The sequence below is a fragment of the Lepisosteus oculatus genome, chromosome 26 (assembly GCF_040954835.1).
Source record: "Lepisosteus oculatus isolate fLepOcu1 chromosome 26, fLepOcu1.hap2, whole genome shotgun sequence".
Lineage (NCBI taxonomy): Eukaryota > Metazoa > Chordata > Actinopteri > Semionotiformes > Lepisosteidae > Lepisosteus > Lepisosteus oculatus.
The window spans coordinates 3,718,284-3,744,749 of record NC_090721.1 but is presented as its reverse complement, the minus strand read 5'-3'; the positions used below and the strand labels follow the sequence as shown (position 1 = coordinate 3,744,749).

General features: G+C 43.5%; 1 protein-coding gene across 11 annotated transcripts in view; it reads right to left on the bottom strand.

Moving 5' to 3' along the window:
- Window positions 1–26,466, bottom strand: part of mtmr4 (myotubularin related protein 4) — a 68,989-nt gene that overhangs the window by 22,645 nt on the left and 19,878 nt on the right. For 7 of the 11 annotated variants that reach the window (XM_015367752.2, XM_015367755.2, XM_015367756.2 and 4 more), the window contains exon 3: window positions 6,842–6,931. In XM_015367752.2, coding sequence (XP_015223238.1) covers window positions 6,842–6,931 — 90 coding nt within the window. Of the gene's footprint in view, window positions 1–6,841; window positions 6,932–20,662; window positions 21,029–26,466 lie in introns of those variants that run through there. The other 4 variants (XM_015367746.2, XM_015367748.2, XM_015367749.2 and 1 more) reach the window with 1 other exon arrangement.

Below are 26,466 nucleotides of genomic sequence, written 5' to 3'. Positions count from 1 at the left end.
AAAGGCAGATTTGTTTTTGTCCTGGGCCTGTATGTTGATATAGGGGCTAATCTTGCTATGGAACTCTTCTCTATTACTCTTTCCACCATTAATGCTTAGAGTCTCCAATAAAAAAGAAAGCATTCCCTTAAAATACTAGTTTCCTGTTGGTTGTCAGTGCTGTCTCATACAGCAGTGATGAAATTCCTCCCTGTACACTTGGAATGAGTGGGTGGACCTGAAACATGGATACAAAGAAGATGCAAAAAGCAAAGTTCTGATGTCTTATCTTAAAGCAATGGTCTCCCAGACATTCTTTATGAATAAAGAAAGTGAGTTTGTTAACTCACGAGATCCCATAAGCATCTCATGGCCTACCACTATGACCCCTTTGGGGCCTGGCAGGGCCCTTACACCAGCTAACATCAGGGGCTGGGTCTAACGGGCTCAGATCTTCATTCGGACTCCAGCTGTGCTGTACTGACCTGATTCTCAGCCTTGTACAACTACCACAGGATCCTGATCTAATGAGCCCAGAGCTGGGAGGAGGGGTCACCACCAGGTTGAGCTCCTTCAGAGCAGAGTTGGGAGTGAAAACCAGGCTCCCCTCCAGGACCGGACACCCCTGCACCCCCAATCCTGTGAACGGTGCCATCTCCACAGTTTAATGTCACACCCGAAGGACAGCAGGTCCCACAGAAGGTGCCCCTGATCACCCTACGGTGATGAACTACCAAGTTCTGTAATTGTATAGTGACCCATTTTGCCTGACCTTTTTGTTTATACAATATTAATTTATGGTCCCCCCCCCCAGAGTTTTTATTATTCAGCAGTGATGTTTCGTATGAAATTTTCTTTATTAAATTACCACCGTTATAGCTACTGTTTCACGATGTGTTCTTCTTCCAGAAATCTGTCTCAGCTTAAAAAGTGCCAAGAGCTTTGTGTTCTTGTTCATTTTCACTGGGCATCGTTCCTCGTGAAATCTAAATCAAACGTTTCATCAATAAAATTGCTGAATGCAGGTGATGCATCATGTCAGGAACGTCTGTTGGCCAAGCTGCTCTTCCCAAAATGCAAGCATTAAACTTAACACCTATTGCCTCAATTCTCTGTTTCAGGCTGCCAGCAGGATGCCAAAATCTCCTCTCAACTTATTCGAGTGCCCCTCATCCTTCAAAAGTGCCGTGGTGATCTTGCAAGGCTCCGTGGATCATACAAATGTAACATGGGCTGCCAGTAACTCCAGTGACACCCCTCCACTTTCATCTTTTACAGCCAGACCAGAAGACCAGTTCTGAGCAAGAAAACTACACACAATGATAATGACTTACATTTACTAAAATTTCTTACAGATGAGTGAATCATGGTCTCCCTGCCCTTGTAGGACTCATTTTTATAATTGGGTAGTACATCTTACCTGGGAAAGCAGTAAGGGAAAGCAATCAAATTTTACTACCAGCCATTGTAGTTTTGCAGTATATGCAATTTCACGCCTTCAACCACTTAATTTTTAAAGAACCGGGGGATTGAAGAATACCAAAAGCGCTTAAGAAAAAGTAGGTGTCAGACAAGGATGACCAACTTTGTGCTGAAATGAACAGAAACCAAAAGCTGCTGTAATGTAAGCAAGGTCAAAGAGATCAAAACAATCACAAGTTAAACAATCTACAATATATCTAGTGTACTGTAAAAATAGTAAATATATTACTGTACACCAAAATCATCTTAAAAAAGACCCCCCTTTCTCAGCTTCACATTAATACAACCAAACTTTGTATGCAAAATGATTTAGAAAACATTAGCATTTTAGATTTTTAAGAGGCTGAGGTTTAATTGGCTTCACCAGCAACATCGAGTCTTCAGAGACCTTAAACAAGGACAGAACTTACTGAGGAGATGACAGATTAAAACATTGTTCACATTCTGCCAGAATAAGACATTTAGAATCTGCTATCTGCAGAGACTGAGGTTGTTAAGATGTTGCCCAGCTGAAGGAATACATGTGTGGACAGGACGTCAGCAAGGTGATCCTACACCACACATCCCTCTCTGTGCTCTAGGACTATGAGGATGGAGTCCATCAGACAACATGAGTCGCATTAGAAATGCGATGATTGCCCTGGTTCCTATGGTTCTATAGCTGCACATTTGAATTCAGAGGGTGAAGCTGCTTTACTTACAGCCAGAGTTCTAGCCTCTGCAGGGGCAGAAAACATTTTATCACGTTTTCCTGTCTGCAGCTTGAAGCAGCAGGGAAACAGAGGTGACTAATGTTTTTGGATGAGGCTCCTGCCTAAATAATGCACTGGACTACAAGTGGGAGCCCTGTTCACCAAGCTGTCAATCACCGGGCAAAAGATAAATAAGAGAGCAGCCACTGTGAACAGCCGACGACATAAACCACAGCTCGAAAACAAATCTTACAATGAGCAGCAGTTATTTCAAACAAACTTATTTTTAGGTCACAATTACACCCGATCTCAGGTCTCATAACCGTGCAGAAGCTCATGCTAGCAGATGCTATAATTCACTTCATTTCCAGCTGCAGTGTGAAGCCATTACAACCGAGCTCTCTGTGTCAGAGACTGGACTGGTTTTTACTGAGTGAGCCAATATCTTACATTTTAATGGATTCAGCCCAAGTGTTATGGCCACTCTGAGCTTTGGTGGGATTATCCCCCAAAAAATCACTACCTTTCCATTGGTTTCAAAACATAAATAAAAGGTTTACTACTCGCTTAACAGCCTTCACTTCTTTTCTTGTAACTGCTGGTTCCTTTCTGTTTCATGTGTGGCACAGCATGGCTGAACGTACCCCTACAACTCGCCTTGTTGTTTGTATGTGTGTAGGCGGACATTAACCTGAATTTCCATGAAATCTCCAGGTTGTCCAGGAACAAGCATGTGCAACCGCCTGTGCCAATTAAAACACAATTTGGATGGCTTCTTACAAATGAACCCGGATGAGACAGGACTGCCAGAGAAATTCCAAAGAAATGGAGAAAGGAAGGAAAAAAGATCCTCATCAGGGCTCTGCTTAATCACATTACACAAAGTGAAACTTTCTTTTTAAGCAGATGAGATGTTAACCTAACCTGCCTCCAAATACACAGAGCAATGAAATAACACAGACCAATCACCAACTTATACGCCATTACGGGTCTCATATAGAAAGTAAAACCAAAAATATAGGACAACAGCAATCTCATGTAACTGCAACAACATCCCACCTATGCAGCACTTTAAACTTACAAACTCCCTTAGTACATCAGACAGGCTTCAGCTCCGTCCTAAGGGAATGTCTATCAGAAAGCAATTTAGTTCCATGGCGCATTAAATGCTAAACATTCAAAATAAGAATCATGAAGCTTCTCTTAGACAACTGGAAACATTCTTGTTTGTGGCGATTCTCCAGTTTTGGCATACTTTGTGCAATCACCTTAGAGCAGATTTTAGAGACTATGCATTGGTTCAGTAGTGATCTCCGATTCCAGGAGATGAGTCGTCTGTTGCATTATTGGTAGTTTCTTAGCATCTGGAAGCAGATGCCTGCCATCAGGGAACGAAAATATTTCATGTGATATTATGAGCATATGAACAACCTATTGCATTGCACAATGACAGCACCTAGAATGTACTGAGAGCTCAGCTCAGCGTTTAGTGTTTGTAACAATGTCCAGCACTGCAGAATTGGTTTCTTAGGTGGCCATGTACTGTCAATATAAGAACAGAACTGGCAGCCCATCTTGTTAATGGAAGAATGACTGGACTGAGGAAGGAGGGGTCCCGAAGGGATTTTAACTCTTCTGCTTTGGCAAGAAAGCTCTGTGGACTGATGGCAATCACAAGGGGAGCTGAAGGTAACTCCTTATACATAAAACACAGCATAAAGAATGACATGCACTCATTACAAACCTCATTTTAACAGGAAACCCCTGGATGATAATTCCCAGTGAACACAGCATCTAAATACACTCAGATGGGCTGCAAAAACCTATTTCTATTAGGTGTTTTATGCTCTGGAAAATAAATTCAGTCAAACGAGATTTTGGTTTACTGATGTCAAATTAATTCAAACTACACTGCAATATTCTGTGTGTGTTCAGCAAAGCAATTACTTTAATGAGCACATTAATATTAAAAACACCACCACAGCTGTTCTAAACAAGAAAAAAAACCAACAACATTGAATGCTAGCTCTCACTAATGTGCACACTAACAGAGCTTTCTTAATAAGTGAGTGACGCTGTACTGGGCAGGTTTGTTAAATTTACTCTGACTCTACAGGCCCAGAGAGCCAGTACTATAGTTGACTTAGTTGTAGCTGGAGAAATCCTAAATCCTTGGTGGCTCTCTGAGGGGCGTCACAAGGTGCTGTCATAAAGAGCTGAAAAGTTCAAGGCTATAGGTCCTGACTTACTTAGGGCCCCTGGGATTTCTGGTGCTGCCACTGTGTGGTCCAAACACACAGATAACAGGCGAATCCAGGTGCAGATCAGTTTAGCTGTCTGACCAGAAGGCGTTACAGGGGGTGACCAGGTCAGTCCAGTCCATCATTGGAATACAGCTCCCGTGTATTTCAGACATTTTTACAGCTCGCCATCTCAGGAAGGCTGGAAGTATCGCGAAGGATACCAGTCATCCTGGTTTCTCATTTTTCTCCCCTCTTCCCTCTGGTAAGCGTTATAAGCGCATAAAGGTACATACAGGTGGGTAGCTGCGTCAGCATGTGTAGGTTGCAAAGGACTTCTCTCACTAAACCAGCATTGGTCTCTTCACAGCTATCTGTTCCAAGACCAGGTTTTCTAACCACCTTCTATTCCTTTACAGATGTCGTCGACATAATATCATCCCTAAAGGATTTCGCCTGAAATTCAATACCTTTTCTTTTGACTCTGATACCACCCAGAGTCACACTGTTAGACTTCTAAAACAATTTTAAAGGTACATACAGTACGTCCAGGTTCAGAGACGGGTTCTTCCCACAAGGTGTCAGACTACTGAACTCCACCCCTACCACTGGCTCACACTGATGTGATTTTTCCTAAGATGTTATGTTATTTAACTTATTGTTACTGCTGCTGTTCTGTGTTTTATGTTTTTGGTGTTTCCTTAATGTCTTTGTCTTTGTATTGGAGCATGCATGCAAATACGCATTTCATTGCACTTGTGCATATGACCATGAACTGAACTGAACGGAGGCTGAGCACAGTATTCAATGATTAAATTCCCATATCTCGGGGCTTGTTAAAACCTTAACTTCAGGCACGAGCCTTTTTGCTGCTGTATGTAGTTTTCACCTGTGTGCCACCAGTTGTCAATCTCAGCAAGGCAAAACACTTCTAAAGGTAGGGGTGATCTAGAACAGCCATTTTGCTAAAGCTAAAGGAAACACTGACAGTCTTTCAATCAGGAATGTTCTGAAGGCATGACAATCATCAGTTTCAGGCTGCTCTGGCCTGAAGGGCTTTCAGTAGTAAAACCCAATCGTTGCTTGAACCTCAGCTATTCGGCTCCAGATACACATGTGACAAGACGAGCTGCGATCGTCGGGGGTCAGGATTTTTCCCCGTGTATCACTACTCCGTAGGTGGCACGATCTTCTACCCTGCCAAGCCCAGCTGCAACAATCCCCCTCAACAAATGGAGGCTTTTGCACTCCTCTGCATTCTTCCTCTTTGGAAACAAACCAAAAATTTAACCGTGTGCTACCACACTGATGCAAATGCTTCTGTTGCTCATCATGTCTTCACTTGACACGCTTGATTTTCAGATGTAAGTGCACAATTCAGAGAGCTTTTATTAACCTGTCTTACAAAGTGAGCCTGCATTTTGTATTATCCTCTAGGCATTGGACCAATACATCTGACTGCTGACATGTCACGACTAAATATAAGAATCTTCCCCTAGAACAAAGATTTCATTAAGAAGAGACAATCTGATGTGTCAAGGCATTAAATCTCTTCCAAAGAAACAGTCTTTTTGGAAATTACTGTCGACATGACTCAGCAGGAATGGATGTACAGGCTGTAATTTGTAAGACGATAGTGGTAAAGGTCAATCTTTTTCTCCCAGCAAGAGGAATTGCGTGAACATACTTCATAAAATAACACCTAAAATACGGTCAGACTTAAAACTCATAAACTGCCCTAAATCTGAGCCACTGAAGTCATCTGGGCTTTCACCAGCACCTGGCACTGAGCTCTGGCAAGCTGGGAGAGTGTGCCTGGGTAGCTTTAACTTTCCCTGGCCCCGACGCCAGACACGCCCCCAGGATCTCCGGCTCCTTTCTTATCTCTCTACTGCTACAGCTCAGCATTACTGCAGCGCTGAAATATTCTGATGGAAAAAATAAATGCAGGGCTGTCCCAGTGCGCTAGCCAGTGTAACTGTACACACACACACGATTTAAAAAGCTTTACAAAACCAGATTCTTAAACCCCCAGCACAATGCAAGGCTGGGAATTTAAGATACCTCTGCTAGGTGCATGCTTCTATGACAAGGAAGTACTGACGAGACTAAGACCGGTAAGATTAGTCACACTTGCACAATTTAAGATTAGTTCTCTGGTGTTTTATGGTCCCCTGCAGGCAGATGCACACACTAAAACTTGTTTTGCATAAAATGTAATGTGAATCAGAAACAAGACTTGGTGCACGTTTTCTGCTTGTTGTAAGGATAACCCATGATCTAGCTGACAAACAATTCCATTCCAAGACCATCCAGTGGACTGGGTAGATGAGAGACGCCTAACAGACGATGCACTAAGGAGTACTAATCAGGCAATGTCAGGTCCCAAGGAACAAGCTTTTCCAGGGACGTATTGGCAGGTCGGTGCAGATGAAGTGCCTCACTCACCTGCAGGCCCTCCTCCTCCTTCACCAGCTCCTTGTGGGGGAACAGGTCCTTGGCCTGAATATACTCCAGGCTAGGGGGTCCCTCTTCACCCTGTCACGCAAGGAACAGGACAGTCAGCTCTCTGGACAGTGAAGACATGCACAGTGAACAGCACACGCAGCTATGAGTCTTGAACGCACACACAGAAGACTGAAAGAAACCATGCATTTACTCTATATCCTGGGTTGCTCCCTTTAAATGATTAAATGATTTTAATTCCACATTCATTACTCAGATGAAACACCGGCTTTATGCCCATTGCTTGCCAGGATAGGCTCCGGCTCCCCTGCGATCCTGAATTGGCTAAAGCGGTTGGAAAATGGATAGATGGATGGATTTCTAGGCTTCTAAAAATTAAAATGCTACAAAGAAGGAAGTCTAAACATTACATCATACATTATATGTTCCTGGGCTTTAACATCTGAAGTGCAAAAATACTCTACACGACTGACCATGAAGTCAGCAATTATGTGTATGCAAATATTATAATCTTAATGACATTTTAAAGAAAGTCAAATAGGAAAGAACACTAGTCAGAGCTCACTTATTTAAACAACTTCCCAAATTCTCCCGGATCCTTTTTTTTAAAGTTTGTTTTCCCAGCACACATGGGATGAGCAAGTCGATGTCCCATTTGGCAGTCGAGAAATGCGACAGACATCACGCACAACAGATTACATATTGACCCCGTGTGTTATGCAATGCAAACGCTATCCAAGGCAGCAGGTGAAGGGGCACTTCATTTGAACGCTTGAAAGATTTGAAAGAAAGAAGAAAAGGACAGCTACCTAGGAAAACTTGAAGACTGTTGAAAATATCCAAGCAGCAAATACCATTCACTCGTCTTGTTACAATTTTAAATCTGAGTGGATCCTGGCTTCCTATGGGTGCACCACAAAGCAACACTATTAAAATACAGAAAACCGACTGCGATGATTCAGTATATGAACACTGCATCATTGAACCGATCATTTCCAGCTGTTAGGAGAATAACTAGCCTGCCGTTGCCAGCTGGTAACCATCTCCCCTGGACCCACATCGGAGCTGTGGCAGTAGCCACTGCTTCAGAGGCCAGCAGAGATGAGAAAGGAATGAGTATCTTGATATGAATCAGCAAATACTCTCTTTCAGGTACAAATGTTTGCCAGGACACTTAGGGTTCCTGGGTAGAAAATGGGCCCAGATCTTGGGTGTGGACTGCTGCAGTAGCCTTAAGAAAGGTATAAATGAGTACAATTCTAAGAGCCCCTGCTTAAAAGTGTCAAATACTACTGGTCAGATCAATCAGCTTTTTACTTTTAGTAAATTACTAAAGGATTACTAGCCCATTTCTACCTTACTTTAAGGAACACGACCAAGAACAATGAATCATTAATACAGTCCAATAAAAGGCCCATGAAATGCACTTGATTAAATACCTTTTCGTGTAAATCTGAGAACCTTAAGAGCTTTTGCCTGTTCTCACTCTGAATAGCCTTCTTGAAAAAGACATAAGACAGAGCAATTAAGACCCGTCACAGGACAATATCAGTTTAGATCAGTGCATAGCCACTCCAAATGATCTCAATTTGCCCAAAGCTTGGACACTTTACTTACTTTAGAAAGAAAGAAGGTTTGGATGCAAATGCAGACCAGTTTGGGAAGCCTTCATGAAGAAATCTTTGGTTAGTGATACGCTGGTACAGAGGAAGAAGTCAACCAGAAATAAGTGTCTTACAGAGAGGCTGAATTAAGTGCAGTTGCCGTGACCAGCTCCGATTCCAGGATCAGACCCAGGGTAGATGACCTACCCCACTGGCTTCCCAGTCAATAGCTCCACCGCTGAGATAGTCTAGCCAGCAATCTGGAAGAGTTATAAACCAACAGGGGGGACTCTAAGCTCTGTTCTCAGCACATATTATGGGCTCAAAGCCAGGGAAGTCAATAGACTGTAGGAAAAGGCTGAACAGCAAAGCATTATAATGCAGCTGTATTGAAAGGGCAAATTTACATGGAAATTTCACATGTCAAATCATCCCAAACATTGCATAGGGAGGGGATTAAATTAACAACCAAAGCAATGAGTTTCCTATGGCTCAAATCATCATCTGTTACTTTCAAGAGGGTTTGGATGGAAACCAATCCAGAAGAGCTAAATGGTATAAAAATCTCCCTACCCTCCACGCATTCAAAACTCCAACAGCTGTCCATCAGTGACCTTTCTGCTACTCGTTGAACTTCTGGCCAACACGGAAATATCCTTGCGACTGTAGCTCTCCTAGCTTAGGAGAGGGCAGTACAGCTTTAAATGTACGATCTACTTTCTTCACATTTACAGTGAAGTACCCCAATGACATGGGTATCAGCAGGACCGCTCCCTGTAATCCTACTGTGATCTAGTGCTCAGAGGGATGCAGGAGTGCTGGCACATGCAGTGCGCCTTGAATCTGAAAAGCAGGTGCACTGTAATGGATATGCTGTGTCTCATGGGAGAGATGATCGGCAGCCAGGAGTTTCAGGTCCATGAGATACGGACAGTAAATCTTTCGACCGGCACCAGAGAGCAAAGCTACAGCGCGCCGATCTATACGGAGGGGTCCAGCTCAGGCTGTCCAGCATGTGTGCGCTGGCTGCGGTGCTGTAGACGTGGCATCAGCCAGCCTGAAGACCAGAGCAGTCCGGCAGAATTAGAGAGGCTGCCTGGCATGATGCTCCAGACCTGGAGAATCGACTCAGCACCTCGCTTAAAATCCCCCCCCCCCACAGCACTTCAAGAAGAAGCCTAAGGGGACTTGCATGCGTTACTTACTAAGATTGAACCTCTGGCAAATCGCAGGATATCAGAATATGCAGTTGGAGGTGGAGACCACAAAATACACAGTCAATACATTATATAAAATCAATGTTAAGGAGCAAAATTTACATTTCTCCCCACACAGTCAAGGATATGATATGAAATTTTATTCACTATATCCAATATTTCATGAAAAAGGCTCTTACCAAAAACAAACTTCTTACTTTTATTAATGGCTTCCTATTAATAAAACCCTAATGAGCAGTTTCTATCCGAAATAAAAGCTTAAGTGTCACAGATGAGGCTATTTTCATTTGACAATATTTTTGAATAATATTAATTCTGCTTCTATCAGCATCAAATGATCCATTTAAGTTTGAGAGACTGTGTATTTGATTCCTCTTAGAAGGTTTCATATGAGGTTAGACCTATGTGCCCTGGACAACTCTATCCAGGTGGCACTGTGGACACTTTCTTGTGAATCCTTAAATGGGATTATCTCATGTTCCACAACTCCAATCAGGGCCTCTCTCGGCAGAAGAAGTGGACCTGGTTGGCTGGTCTTACTGCAGATAAGAAGTCTGCCTTTCCTCACCACTGGATCCCAGTCTGTCTTGTTATTACTGGGCTAGGGCCCATGGTGTCAGCAGTGGGATAGTGGAGGCTTGGAATGCTGCTGCTGGCATAGTTAAGGCCTTGCGGTTTTATTTTTATTTAGAGAGTTTTATTTTTGTCATAGTGTTTAAGCATTAAAAGAGATAAAAAAGTTCATAAAACGAAAACAATAGTAGCAGTATTCATTTGCAGTTTAGACAAACGTGATGCTGCCAAAACTGACATAAAAGAGTCTAGATCCACTTTTGTTCATGCTCTTTTTGTGCAGTCAGGACTGACACAGGTGTTTGGAAGATGTTAGGCTATTTATAGCTCTTCTGCTACATTCAGGTAGTCAAAGAGTTTCAAAAATGTCATTATTTACTTAATCCTTCTTGCTTGTGTGCAGGAATTTAAATAAGATCAGACACCTGCTATCTCACCCAGGCCAACAGGTTGGAGAGGAAAAGACTGCAGTCTAAATGAGAGCCACACTGGGCCCTAGTTGCATTCTGAATTATAGCACCTCCAACAACCAGATATTCTGTATTCCCTCTTCAATTCTTATTAATCCATATAAATGACTGCAGATACCCAAAGTGGGATAAACAGAGAATTGCAAAAATAAGTGAAAATGAGAACGATGCTGTGTAACTACAGTATGTTTTTTCGTTGCTACAACAGCTAGTTAAAGTATTTGGGATCAAGACAAAACAAAATTAAAAGCTTCCAGATGGTTCAAACTTCTAGGCATTGGAAAAATGACCTTGTGGGTAGTGCTGCAATGAGAATCCCTTTCTCACGCCAACAGGATTTGACTATGCACATTTCAAATGTTTCGTAATTAAAGAAAGAGTTAAACAATTAGATTTCCTTGTGCTTTCCTTCAAAAAAAGCATGCACTTCATTTCAAGCAATAGAATTGCTGTACCTGCAGTAACAAATTAATCATTTTAGGCAAAAACAATATTGAATACGGAAGTATATTAGTGACCAATGCAAATTAAGTGTTTAAATATTGCATCACACTTAAAAATATTTTTTGAAGGATGGGCTTCAGATGAGGTTGGTCACAAGAACCCTTGTAAATACTATTAGCTCTGCAGAAGCATGCAAACCTGCTTAGTAATTACTTCTTCTTTCCATGTTGAAGTCATGCATGTACTGACTTTTTCCATTAATTCGCACATTTGTGCTCTACCGTAATTTATTGTGCGTTTAACACATATACCACAGTAAATTTAGAAAAGTTTAGTTTGAATTTAATTTACAATTAAAAAAAGGGAAATTCAAAAACTTGCTGTGTTTAAGCCAGATCCTAATAATCGACCTCTTTTTCACAGCCTGTCCCCAACAGGCGAAAGGCATTTTGGGCTGTCACAAGTGAGCTAAGTAACGCTGCCCAGTTCGTGACAAGCCTCTCTCTCCCCCCTTCAGAAGCTCAGATCTCTATGCAGCAGGTGTTTTGTCTCATCTGTCACTGTCAGAGACAGGGAGCCGCATAGCTGCTCCTCACAGAAGCCCTAGAAGGAGAGATGATCTATGTACAAAAAAACAAAAAGGGGGGTTTCAGGTGAAAAACGACTACAAACCCTCCACTGCCACAGAGCCGTATCTCCAGCAGTGGTGATTTCAATCACCTTAATGGGAAAACAACTCTAGGGGGCGCCACAAAGATGAACAAAGGTCACAAAGTGCTGACTGTACCAGGGAACATTTCTTAACATATGCATGAACGTCAGGGGCACTATGTTCTGAAGACCTGTGGCACTGCATTTTATCATAGACCAGACAGCAACTGTCAATAAGGAGCATTGCAAATTTAAAAACAGAGACCAACCAGTATAAAGTCTGTTTTTAGCTAGAAGACTAGTCCATTACAGTGATGATATTGGTTTGTGTTCCACATGATCTCTAAATTACTTCACTGAACTTGTCACTTAGTGAATTGATAATAGGTAAATCGTTCCAGGCCTTTAGAAATTGATACTTTTACACCTACCTATAGAACCTGCTGGACTGGGGCTCTCCAAGGCCTGTGCTAAAGCTATTTTAATTGAAGTAACGACCAAAACTCGAGCAATCCACAGCTTTGTTCATGATTTCCAAGTTCATCAATCTCATTTACACCTTTGTTTGCACAGAACCAAAGAACGGGAGCTGTGTTTTTTTTGACAACCGCAGAAAGAGCACAGCAGAGTGAAGCAGTAGCAAAACATTCCTTTTGCGTGCTAAGAACTGCAGAGAAAACTGCGTGTAGACATTCTCTGGAGTGATAACGGACTGGAAACGTGCAAGACGATGACCAGCCCCCTTCCTCATTTCCCTGTGTGCATCTCCTGTGGGGGATGAACTGGACAAATGAAAACACCCAACTCGGACTCCATCCAACCCAAAGCACATTTGCACACACGCTGCTAATAGCTACCCCACCACTCATCCCCTGGAAATAAAGAGGTTTCCCCTTTCGTTTTCGTTTTTATTATTAACCACTGACAGCAGCCTGAAAGACATGACACTGAAAGCTGTGCAAATCCCTGCTGAACCTTCCTTTACAGTAAATTCATCGGAATCAACACGCCAAGAAGGCAAGAAGCCCCTTCTTAGTCCACAAATGGGTCACGAAATTGGAAAGGCACAGCTGGAGCTGCCTCCGAGACCCCCAGTGAATCATTCATTCTGTTCAGTCCTGAAATTCCCCGTATTCTGACAACAGGAAAGAAAGTGCAGAGAGGGAGTGTGCTCTGAAATTCTCACAGAATGTCTTTCAAGAGAAGACACTGACTGAGGTTAATATAATTTGATGCTACATTAGAGCCAGTCTACCTGCTAATTTGATGCAATAAATTGTAATTAGAGCCCAGCTGTGTAAAAACAGTGGTCTGCATTAATGCCATGTGTCCTCATTAATGCCCATAAGCACCTTCTGAAGCAAAGTCATCCCAGAATTATGTTTTTGAGGGTTTCATGAAAGACGGAGTGATTTGACAATAGTGATTTACTGTCAGTTTTTAAGGAAGTTCTGTATAAGCTGAGGTAGGCTGGTCAGTGTTTCAAAGTTTAGTTTTTCCCCAGTCCTCAGCCACCTTGACTAACAGAAATGCTTGTGGATGTGAAAGCAGTCAATGAGATGATGATGATGCTCAAAGTATAGAACAGGACTCATTAAAGTGGACACATTCATGGCAGAGATGAGAGTTGCAATCGAACTTCACATAATCACATTAAGTTGCTTATTTTTCTTTGCAGAACAAAATAAAGGTCTGCACTGCAAACTGGTCCACTGGCAATGGCAAATAACTGTGAGAAATCAGTAGGGCCACCATCATAAAAAAACACCTGGATTTCCCATTCAAGAATTATTACAAGTATTCACAGGCAATGCCCGGTGACAAGTGACCCCCACTGCGTCCTCTTTCCACCAGGCAAACCATAGAGGCACAGGAGCAGTTTTAAGGGTCAGTAACCAGCAACACAGGTGCCAGTTTCCTACCCGACTGCCTTTTCAGATGGGTTTTTCCGAATGTCTAGGAGACCATGGAGGAATGGATGACCGGGCACATCCTCCCTGTTCCCACTTACACTTCGTAATTCCAGCATCCGTATGACTTAGATTAGAGATATCAGGCTACCTGAGAACTTGACAAAGTAGTAAACAGTAGCAGTAGCTTTGACTGTTCTTTACAGTGAATTTTCATTTCATCCCTCAGCATGAGTTTATTCAATCATCTAAGCAAAAATCAAGTTGATTAAGTATTTGAAGCAAACATTAACAACCCACTGATGCAGGACAACCAGGAGGAATTCAAGGAAAGCACCCGTCGATGGCTACATCTACTCCGGTTACAGAAAGCTTGGATACTGCAACCACTTCTGCATTAGTGAGAGGGCTCTGACTTAGTCCTCACTCTAACATACCTGCTGGGGGGGACATTGTGTCCTTCTTGTGGAGTGGATGGGCAAACCTGTGTAGAAACCTGACTCTGGCCTGAGGTCACTGCTCCTGACCTGGCCTGAGGGCATTTTAAACAGACCCCTGCTGTTGTACGTGACACCTCTGGAATAGCTAAAGGGCAGGGAAAACTACCAGGAATAGCCACAGGGCCAAAAATAGAACGGGCAGTCATGAACCCCAATTCATGGCAATAACATCAGTTGACCATCTTGGACTCTGACTGGGAAACAGACGGGTTATTCAGAAACCATAGTAGTTAAAGATACTTGAGATCCCTGGCTTTCTGATAACCTCTTTATCTAATGGTAGACAACGGCCCAGAATCTTACAAAGCACCATTATAGGTAAAAGGTAACAGGTCAAGCACCAGTAGCTTAGAGCTGAGAGAACTTAATTCCTACGGATTACTGACATTTATGTGCCTTACAGCATTGAAGTGTCTGAGGAATGAGTCACAACAGGTGAGAGAGAAAAGCTGGAAGCTGGACAAAGGTCAGAGACCTCTTATTTCATCAAAGGTTTATGGGAAAGGGAGGAAAACGGACAGCCCAGGGGCTCGGGATTGTCCTAAGGTCAGAGAAATTCTGATGGGAGTGTTGCTACAGCTAGGCACACAGAAAAAGGCAAGGTTTGCTCAAGGCAGGGTTTCAAACACCAGGCAGCCTCCCTTTCCAGATTAAAAAAAAAGTCTGCAACTTTCTGATTTGTTTACATTTCCAAAGATTTAATAAAAAGAAGCAGCCCCCCACCCCCAATTCCAAATACAGAAACAGCACTTACAAAATCACACTCTTAGAATAAAAAATGTAGCACTGTTCTTGGAACAAAACGTAGTGTGCTGTTCAGCTCTCAAGACTATTCGCTCTTAGGGAACATGGCCCGTCTGTGAGGGCCCATCCCAGTTTTCTGCCCAGAGCCGGTACAGGCTTCCTGTTAATTCTCATTAGCATCTGAGAGAAACCCCAGCAGCTCCAGCACCCAGCACCCAGGCCAAGAGGCAGGTGAATACTGAACCCTAACGTTTGCCATTTATACAATATTATTAGGCAAACAGGGCAGCAAGAAAGAAGAATAAACAAAAAGGCTACCGTTATGGTATAAAGTTTACATATTGGAATTGGACAATTTCCACAGCCTTTTGGGATGAAGTTTGTCATCTGTTGACAATCATACAGAGTTAAAATGAAAATGGAGCAAGGGCCATTCTCAAGACAGCTTTTCTGCCAGCGAGCTCAACGTGGCATTAAAATCCATCCAGTACACTTTCGAGAGCTGATTTTCCACCTGCCTCTGGAAGCCAGGAAGAAGGGATGGGAAATCCCAGCAGTTTATTTCTGGGAACAGTAAAGCATCATGACAACATGAAACATTGCTGATCACTCCACACAGATGTTTACAGACCTCAGTTTTCTCCCCGTGACATGAAAACTGCGCAACTTTTACCTGCCCAAGAAAGGGCCAGATGGCTTCAATAACGATGGCAGTAATATGAAAAAACAAGCACAACACGAACAGTAACTTCTGATCTGTAAGAAAAAGGGCTGTGGCTTTGCTAATAGGATACAGTCACACTTGGCCCCAGGTACCGTAGATGTGTTTCCAAGGCTTACTATATAGGTGTGGGTTCTCGAAACCCACACTGTGCCAATTCAGTGGTGAAACAGATGAAGACGCTCTTTACCAGGAGCAAATTGCAATCGCACAGTGAAGTAGCGTATTTTGAGGAGTGAATAACCAGGAGATAAACATGCGTTCAATAACAGTGCTGAGTGGGTCTCAGCAGGCAGGTTTCAGAGCGGATGCTTGAAATGACCACATCGGATCTGTTTTTTTTCCTACACATTTAAGCTGTGCCATTGCATTCTGTGCCCCGGCTGCAGGAGATGAGCTCCCCCCTGCCCCTCGAGCCCAAGACGGCGCAGGTCTGGTCCCCCGCGATTTCTCCGTTCTGCTTAGTCACTCTGCTACACTAACATCCCCTCCCCCAGCCCCGCCGACTGCTGTCCGTCCCCAGCCCCGGTGAGCGCTGTGAAGCTGATCACAAACAACACACGCATTCCAAAGTCTGTGGAGCCACTGCACTATTAAAAAACCACTCGTTTCTGCTCCAGTACCCAGTAGGCAAGCCAGATTGCACTGCAAAAAAAACAACCTGAGCCACAATTTCTGCTGGGAAGTTCCGGGCTTCAAATACTCATCAGGACTATTCTCAAACCTACACATTCCAACAATCCAGTTAGCAACTCCTGGAGAATTTCCCTCTTTACTAGCGGAAAGGAGCTTTCTGTGGACACGGCATCCGTCGATGAACAAACCTTTAAAGAGGAATATTTGTTTGTCAAAGGAAACGCACTGCCTATTTGAGATTGTTTTCTTTGCCACAACAAAGGGAAAATGTCATTATGCCTTTTAATTCATTAACAGACTTTCTGCTAAATCCTTTTTAATGTCGGGGGGGCAAGGAAACACCCTGATTTATACGTGTGGGGATTGCTTTGTGGGAGCTGTCAGAATGCAAAAAATGCACACAAAAAAAAGCAATGCCATTCTTGAATTGCAGTGGCATTTAGATCTTTGGCAATACAAAATTACTGTGGCTCATGGGCTCAACTCGAGGTTAGTATTAAACCCAGCATTCAAGGCCAGACAGACAGCCCCACCAAGGCTAGGAGTCTAGTTGCCATGGAAATGCTTTGTTAGAGAAGCAAGAAACCCCTTCATTCGCAGCGAAACCATATTCTCTCACTCTGTGCACGGCTTTGCTACCTATTAGCATTCTCTCAATCGCCCACTAAACCCTGTGCTGGAGGTCCTGACTTCAACGCCAGTTTCTCCCATTTAACAGGAGAATTAAATCAGCTAATGGTACTGCAGAGGGGGAGAGAGAGCTTAAAGATAGGCGCGTAGCCCCAGCACGCTATGCAAGGTAAAAAAAACCTGATCCACAAATTGGCTGTGAAGCCGAACTTTGATATTGAGTCCAAATCAGGTGGGTAGAAAACAACCACATGTGATTCTTTCTTTTTAAATCACAAAAACAGAAAAAGAAAAATATATAAAATCCTCCAACCTATGGCCACTTCCACAACGCTGAGTATGGTCTTTTCTCTTCCGTTTGCGAGTTAAGGTTTAGCAACTGAAACGGGCCCGATAGGCAAATCTTCACGGGCAGCAGCAGAAACGCCAAAAAAACACCTCCGAGAACCTACCCCTCTCCAACCGGCAGACACACAGGCCAACTTAAAGGCTTACAAATCAAGGCTGTATGGCAAATACCAATCAAAACAGCCAACAACAGGATAAGCAGAAGAAAATGGGGTTTATAAAAAGGGAATTATTAAAAAAAGAAGTTCCGTTAAGGTAAAAATAATTATTTTCATGATGTGTCAGCACTTAAAAAAACTGAGGTTCCTTTAACCTTTGTTTCCAATGTTACTTAACAGCATCGAGTCACTTTAAGATTGCCCGGAAATACAGAAGGGAGAAAAACACGGAGGCAGTGCAAAATCTGGAAAAGCTGAGCTAACATTCAATGTGTATGCAATCAGCCGGGATGCTATTTGTCCCAAAACTGTACCAAGGCTTCCCCTAGAGACCGACGTGAAGCACACACATCTGTGCTGGTCTGCGCCTGAGCTAGTGTGGTTCACAGGAAGACTGTGCCCAAGAACATTCACTCCTTCCCTCCCATTACCAAACTAAATATTTCAGAGAGAGCTAAATATTTCAAACCACCAGGCTTGTGCAAGTCTAAACTTGATTCCAAACCATGTGTGCAGAAGCCGAGAACAATGCGAAGCCCTTCGTCACATCCTGAACTGTGCTGCCATACTGCTGCCCTGGACTGCAAATAAAATCAATGCCTTTGTTGTGACAGTTAAGATTTTTTTTCTCTCTGCATGAAGCATCATTGATCAATTTAAAAAATGACACCACATTCTTCTAATGAACAAATTAGTGTTTAACACATTTAACACACGCCTGTTGAACCGCAAAGAGATTCAGACATCTCCATTTGGGACATTTTAGGGTGCTTAAGTTATCCCTCAGTAGGCTTGGCTTCAACTTTCTAAAGGGTTTCAGTCTGCGCTGCTCATATCTCAGAAGTCTGGGAGCAGTTTGTAAAAGGTGAGCCACGGAGGAAAGCCCTGCTAGATGGATAAATCGCTTTCTAGATGGGAAAGTAAAACCCATTGAGGGTCACTGAGGATCTCCCCTCTTATGATGCTTTCACAGTCAGCCCAGATAAAAAGCCCTCTGAAACAACAGGAATGACAGAGACCAAGCTGGAACACTACAGCAGTGGCAGAATGCGTATGTCTGGGACACTTCTCTACTCTATCTAAGCAGATGGGCCCTGTCTGGCTGAAGACCCCGGTCACTAACAGAGTCTGGCAGAACCTGGCAGAGCACTGCTGGAGGTCGGCTGTGAACGACTTAGGGACCAGCACTTCAAAAACCACCCCTCAGCCCTTCTAAGGCACAAAGGCACAAAAGTTCACTCTTCCATTTCCCCCCCCCCCCCAGAAACATTTTCTTCTTGTACTGCAGGTCTAGAGAGCGCGCGCGGGCTGTTTGAAGAGCAGTCCAAGGGCTATCCTTGAGAATTAAGAAGGACAGCGCAAGAGAGCCTCTGAAGACAGCAGTGGAGAAACAGGAATGACAGCCAAGCCCATCTGCTGTCTCACAGCGAGGGCTGCCTGGAACCGTGGCGTCCAATATATTTGTGTTCAAACGGGCTGCGCTAGCACTCCAGCACAGCAATGCAAAATTTATTTGGAGCTCCAATTACACCTGGGTTTTATTTAGGCAGATGCATTAGAGCACAGTGCCCTTTGAAAAACAAAGCACAGAGCAAAACCTTTTCAGACAGGTCGTCTGCAGTTTATACAACAATCTATTGCTCCAGTTTAGTACACACCAACGAAAGTGAATTCTCTTTAAATTTCCTATTTAATAGAAAAATTCTAATGTAACTGTGTTGACTTTTTCTGTAGGTTCTGAATACAATAATGGCATACTGAACTCCAGTACTGTACAGCATTTCACAGAGGTACAGTAAACATTTCATAGAAGGCAATACCAACGGGACAGCTGGATGAGGACAACATGCTCATGCTACAGGGGTTGGACGAATATTTCTCCCTTACATTGAGTGTTCAGATGTTTTAAGACTCCAGACCAAAACCAGCCTTAAATTTTTTCAATCAATTAACAAAGTAATTACCAAATGAACAAGATGGACTTTCTATTGTTTGTGAACTTCATGTTATTAACCTTCCAGGACATTTGGAACTGCATCCTGAAATACAAAAAGAAGTAAAAAAAAGTCCTACTGAAAGCTTCAGAATTTAACAGAGAAAAACAGTAGCAAACTAAATATAGACAGTCTTCCATCACCGAAATCAAGTACTCCATCATACTGAGTGTGCCTCCAGGCACAGAGGAAGGATTTGTAGGAAGGTATGTAGGAAATATTTCTTAAACTTTGAATACTTTCAGGGCACAGTCAACAGAACTGCCATGTAAAGCATTAAAATTAACTCCCCAGCAAAAAACACTTCATATACCACAGCAGAAGTATACTGACATGGTTCTTCACGGAAGAATACATCTTATTACCACAAACTTCAGCCATGTGGTTATGGGTGGTGCTCCTGTTTCAAGTGTGAAGGGTTTGCCGATGTGTGCCTAACGGAGAGACGGGGACAATGCCACAGCCTGCTCTTGCCCCAGCTGCATCACAGCAAGTGAAACCCAGACGCTGTAATGTGCAATCACAAGCGTCCCAGCTCCAATTTCTCACCATCCCTTTGGTTTAGAATAACAAATCCCGTCTCCAGCGCTGCTATGAAGGCATCCTCACCCTTCACATTCCAGCGACATGATGGACAGACGCGGTCCTGGCTGTCTTCAGTCTAGGACGCTCTAAAGTAAAGGTCAGAGTTCATCCTGCGTGACCTTTTCACTTCACCATGCCTCCACCACAACCACCATCTACACAATACAAGAAAGCAGTCTGCACATTGCAGTCCACGAACACAGACTGTGTTCTAACCTTTCTAACATTTGAAAACAAAAAGGAATGTCTATTCACAAGGAAAATCCTAGACACTCCTTCACGTGCATAAAGGTGTGCGGGTTTGCTTGAAGGACAAAACAGTGTTTTCATTTACACAACTGTTTCCAAAGATTATATTTCCTCCCCCTCAAAACAAAAAAACCCACATATTCGACTCCCTTTCCCATGCACACAGCTTAACAGCCCGTTTCCTAACCATCACCTTCTTTCAAATAACTTCCCTATTTCCAGTCAGAAAGCCGTCCCATCTCTGGGAAAACAGCAGTCGCGACACTCCAGGCGTTCGTGCAGCTGTGCCTTAACCAGGCGACTCCTGCAGAAGTGAGGGTGCAAAACACAACCCAGAGGAAAAGGAATGGAATGGAAGAGCAGACTTACAAAGCAGTTCAGCATAGAGCAGGAAACGCGTGCAGCCAGGCTCATGTTCAGAGAAAGGTGGGCTGTGCCGGAGAGACCCACAGCCAGGGAAGCAGTATGGCCAGATTATACAGTGCCGGCAAAACCATTCTTCCCCAGCACTGCCCTGGTCCTCACGGCAACCCCCCTCTGCCCCTGCCAGTGCTGCCCCAGGCCCCCGCAGGCTCCTTCTGTGTCTCAGCGGCAGCAAACAACAGGAGCGTCCATGACAAAACCAGGCAGATTCCCCTCTCCGGTCGGCTGGGATAAAAAACAAGCGCGCCAGCAGGTGCACAGGCAAACAGCAAGGAGTGATGTGGAGACAGAGAGAGAGAGGAAAGGGGAGGGAGGGGCTCCCGACGAGACTCCACCTCCAACTAGCACCCCCTCTTCTCCCCCCTTCCTCGCTCTCTCACTTCATCCCCCTCCCCAGCCCCCTCCTGATCCAGCCTGCCTCCTCGCCACACGACCTCCATAGCGTTGTAGAAGACGCGGCCAGCAGGGAGAGGGTTGTCACGCCCGACGTGCTGCCTGGAGAGCAGCGGAAGGCTGAAGGAGACAGAAATCAAAATCCGTCTGCCTGGCAGAAACAGCAGCTAGATTCTCTTGTAAAGACCCGGTATTTTATCCCACACCCCCGACCAAAACCTACAGTACTGTAATCCTGACTGACACAGGCTGGCGACACAAGCTAAGACACAATCTGCTTCCCTGAAGGAGGCTAGCAAGGAACTGCTCACACAGAGGACCCGATGATGCAATCGTGTTTATTTCCGAGACGAGGTAGGGTGGGAGAGGAGGAGTGTGCACGCAAGTGACTGAATGGCTCTACGTTTCATTTTCCTTTCCTGCTGTGCTAAGCAGCATCTTCCTGTTGCTGTAGCACCTTTTGCAGCAGCGCACGTCAACATTTAGCACCGTATGCGAGGCCAGAAGACGGCAGGAATCACCACTGAGCATCAATGACACAGCATTCTGCTGCACAGTACTCTCTCTCTCTCTGCCTGCTTCCTCCTCTACTGTCCTGGCCCATGCTGCGATGAGTCACTGCCACAGTAAACTGCATCAATATCACACACTGCTGCAGAGCTCCTGCACACTGCAGCAGCTACAGAACACTACATGCGGTACTGCAACGCTGTCCAAGGGTCATAACTCACAGCTGCCTTTAGGAAACATTTACTGCCCAACTGGTATACGGTATGTCTTTCGCAGAAGCATATTTATCGAGCCGGTGCTTGACATCTTAAGAGCTGCACGTGACTTGGGTTGACATTGAACTGTTCATATCACTAATGCATTGGAACTGTCAGGTGAAACATTTTCATATAAAAAAAAGAGATACCAGTTTTAAGAGAGAGACAAATTAATGCACAGTCAGCTTGCAAAGTGGGGAGAATAGATCTTCTATGATTATATTAACCATAACCCTGCAGCTAATCAAAAACACTGAAGAGAAAGAATAGAGCCAGACATACAATTAATCTTTAGTTATTTTCGTCTTAAAACCAGCATTTCCAAGATTTTCAGCCTATGCCTGTTTAATGCAGAGACTTTTGGAAATTGAGGCCTTAAGAGATTTTTGGGGCTTAAGTCATTTAATGCATTCACTTGCACAAACTAAATCTCTTAGGACAGCCAACAAGCAAGTTCAGAGCGATACTGATTGGCAAAACCTGCCAGCTACTATGGTATAGCTCTCTTTGTAGAGCAGCTGAGCCACTAAGTCATTAAAAACTGCATTCACGTTACTGCAAACCACATCAAAGCATTTTAAATCTTTGGCCGGGGAAAGACCACACAATATTCAACTCACAAAGCTGAATTTTGTTTCTGTGCTGCTTATTCAACGCTACAGCAAGAGGATGCTGAAGTTCCAACCACACAAAGCTGGGAAGCATGACTCATCTCTGCTCCGGCTGTGCCAGGCGATGCCCAGTAGGGGGGCAGAAAGGCCCTGAAAGCTGCCCCTTCTTCTCTGACACATCTGGCAGTGGTAGAAAAGGCAGCCTGCCCCAGCTTGATACAAGAATGCCAGCTGATGACATGTTTTAAGAAGTCCTGTTGAAAATGCAAAACGTTTTTTTTTTTTAGCCCCATCAGCTCTTTCCAGTGGGAACAGCACCAAACCCCACCCTTGCAGGAGATGACATTTGTTTTTCCTTTCGATCCACCCCCCCACCCCTGCCCCCAACACGCAATTTGGAGTTTCACATTTTTAATCTCCTCATCTTGCGCAGACAGCCAGCGTACCAAGCGCAAGACAGATTAAGCGAGTGCACTCGCAGCCTCTGACACATGTGGTCAGGTCATGTGCTTTTCACCACGTGAGCCTGCATGTCAACATGTCTGAAGCACCAGAAGGCAGCAGGATGGATTTTTCACTTATCATAGTGAATGATGCCCATTGCTTTCAAGCCCCTTTGTCTCAGGGTCACAATTCTGGGTTACAGGACCAAAGTACTTATAAGTACAGTACTGCTCCACACTTTTTTTTTAGGGCTGTATGTTTAGCACAGGTTCATTGTTTCCAAAAGCAACAACAGCACAAAACATGCAGGTGACATTATCATGAATTTCATAACCAAGCAGGTGACATCAATTCCTGTTGCGAAACAAAGGGGACAATATTTACCTGCACATCTGACTGGAAACTGATGTCAGACCCAGTCAGGCTTCACAGCTGTTCCAAAGCAATTCAGTACAGAGAAAACAATGAAAAGCAAAATTGCCCTATTGTTCCTTTCAGTTCCCATTAGAACATGGCAAAGTTCTAACGAATTACAAAAGGACAAGCTCAACACTTGTTTCATGCTTTTGCAAACAGGTTCAGTCCATGTAAACTCAATTTTGTTCCGCTTTCAGGTGGAAAATGATAAAAATGACTTGATAACAGAACCCCACCCACCTCTTTTTTAAAAATAAATCATTGCACCTTTAGAAGGGTTTCCAGATTCTCTGCTGTTAAGACTTGCAAGTAAAGACTTGCAAGGTATTGCACAGTTCACTAAATCTGCACAACAGAGAGGCCACACACCTTCTCAAATTGCACACTAGAATAAGGACTTAAACAGTGGATTATGAACACAGATCACAAGTATCCAATTTTTAAAAGTGAAAATCTCCACAATTTACTTTTTATTTTTTAAAAAACGCCATATTGCCTTGATTCACCCTAGTGGACTTTAATGATAAAATAAGCAGTGTTAGTCTAACCGCACATTTAAGAACAGGAAACTAAAGTTTTAAATCATCACAATACCATAGTAACTCTCAACAAGGTAAACTCTGCATTTAATTTATCAGACTTTGAAGGGTTTAAATAACAACTGACCTGTTAAATTAGGGAAAATAAAGACAATGGATACAGTTAGCTGTGGCTTCTCTTATTTGCTCATTTAATTCTGAGTAAAACAGTTCCACAACAGTTATATTTGACTGCATACTCACGTCAACATCCTAAACAAATGTCAAACTCCAGTACTACAGTATGCTGTTCCTAATAGATGTATACAGAGGGTTTTTTCTTTTTAACCTTGGGTGCCTGTCCCTTAAACGACAGCTTGATTAGAATATACTTCTTCTAGTGCCCCACAGAATTTACAGAATGCAAAAATAATGCTACTAGAGGGGAGATGTTTTAATTTTAAGTCCTAGTAACAGCGTTCATCCTGGTTTTCCAAACAGCAGCCTCCCCGTGCAGCTCAGCAGCCATAAGCCTCTGACTTGCAAGCTGAGTGTGCAACGAGGGTGAATTTTATTCCTATGAATGCAGGCAAACCTAATGTTTGGTTACTGTACCAATACACTGAATAATTATGTGTAGAGGTCCCAGTCTCACTAGATATGCATTTAAAGAGAGATCAGGAAACTAGCCTGCTTTCTCAACTCCTAGTAGAACACCACAGCATTCCCTCTGGGAGCTTTCTTGCTTAATCAAGTCAGGCACACCCTCGTTGGAACTTATTAGCATACCCCACAGGACAAGTGCCATCAGCCATTGATCCATTATGGAATATGCCTTTGATAAATGACTAAATCTGAAGCTCCAAACCAGGGCAACTGTACCTCTCACGAGACGCAGGATTTAACAGGAAAGGAAAGGGCTCAGGAAGCAGAAGAACGACAGGTACCATGATTGACTGCACCGTTTCGTTTTGGAAAGATGCTGATGCTGTTTGAATCTGTAACTCCTGTTTAAGCTAAAGGTGTTCACGGCAAATTAACAAGATATCGGGTGAATCTGGATCCCCTTGGGTCATGCATCTAAAATGGAAGACTTCCTCTTTTTTTGAAAAGCCTCCATTAACACCATTAAGATGAAATAATATTTCAAGGATTATTTTGAAATGCTAATCAACAACCGTGTTAACTGGGAAGCCATCTGCTACAGCAAACGACTAGCGGGAAGAAGTGCTTTTAATTTGTTTTTAATTCAATCACAATAATGGCAGGTCACGCGTATGTGTCCATTTCTTTCCGTTCTGCTTCGGTTCTTATTCACCTCACACTGAAAACCATGATGCTACTAACATGAAGGCATATAGCACTGTTCATGCTGTATGCATGAATGTTTTATAAACAGTTTAAAAAACAAACATCAGACTTCACTTGGACAGAAATCAACATCTGACTACTACTCCAAATTTTAATGGTTTTCTCACTGAAACAAAAGAGTAAATGAAGACACTGTACACAACTATATCCCAGAATCCCTGGATTCAATATGGCAAATAATTATGGAAACAAAGGAAAACTGATATGTAATGGAAATTGAAATATGGATAATCCATACAGCATGTTTAATTATAAAAATATACTAATTGATTTCTAATTCAGTATTTGTAATGGAGGCCCTTTGTTCAACACAGAGCTTTACATCTTGGCTCTGTGGAAGGATGCTCCAAACAGCCTGGAACTCGTCCCACAATCTGGCCAACTTGCTTAGCCAGCTTTGCAGTATACATGCAATCCTGCGCGACCCCTGGCGTCCATGTCAGGACTTTGTGCACACCAAGGCCAGCCAGTGTATAGAAGCCAAAGTTCCTCCACAAACTGGCTGCACACTTGAGGTCACGGTCATGTTGGAAGGCAAATGCTGGACCTGCGAGACCCGTCAGAGGACAGGTTATCCCTGATACCCCAGGACGAGACACACCTCCGTTCTACACCGTTACACTGCTCTCCACTGTGCCTTCAAACGAACTGCCACTGATCACTGCCAAACAGATCCGACTTGGATCTGTCTGTGATCTTTTACCAGGGCATGCTGCCTTCCTAAAGCAAACACCCTTCCTTTGAGACTATTCTGTGCTCGTATGAATTGTACTTTTCAGGAAGAAAACTCCTCTATGGCAAAGTCATTCACAAGATCAACCATCAAACAGACCCTTACTGCGGGGAATGGAGTATCAGGATTGGCGAGTCTGGATCTCCTTCCTCAGAGAAAAGCAGATGGAGCTGGGCTGCCATCTGTCGATAGGAGTAGCCTTCATCAGCTAAAACTGATTTCTAGAAACTTGTCATGTAAGATTTCTTCCCAGGAGCAATAGCCTTCTCCTCTACAGTCTCACCCGTCACACCATCAGTAATATACTGCATTAGGCAATACTTTATGTTACAAAAAATACACATTAACCTGCTCTGTGCTTGCCGGGATAGACTCAGGTTCCCCCATGACACTGAACTGGAAGAAGCGATGGGAAAATAGATGAATGTGAATCATTATGAGTGCTGAATTCCCAGAGCACGCATCATCGCATCCGTGTTACTACCATGATTGTTGG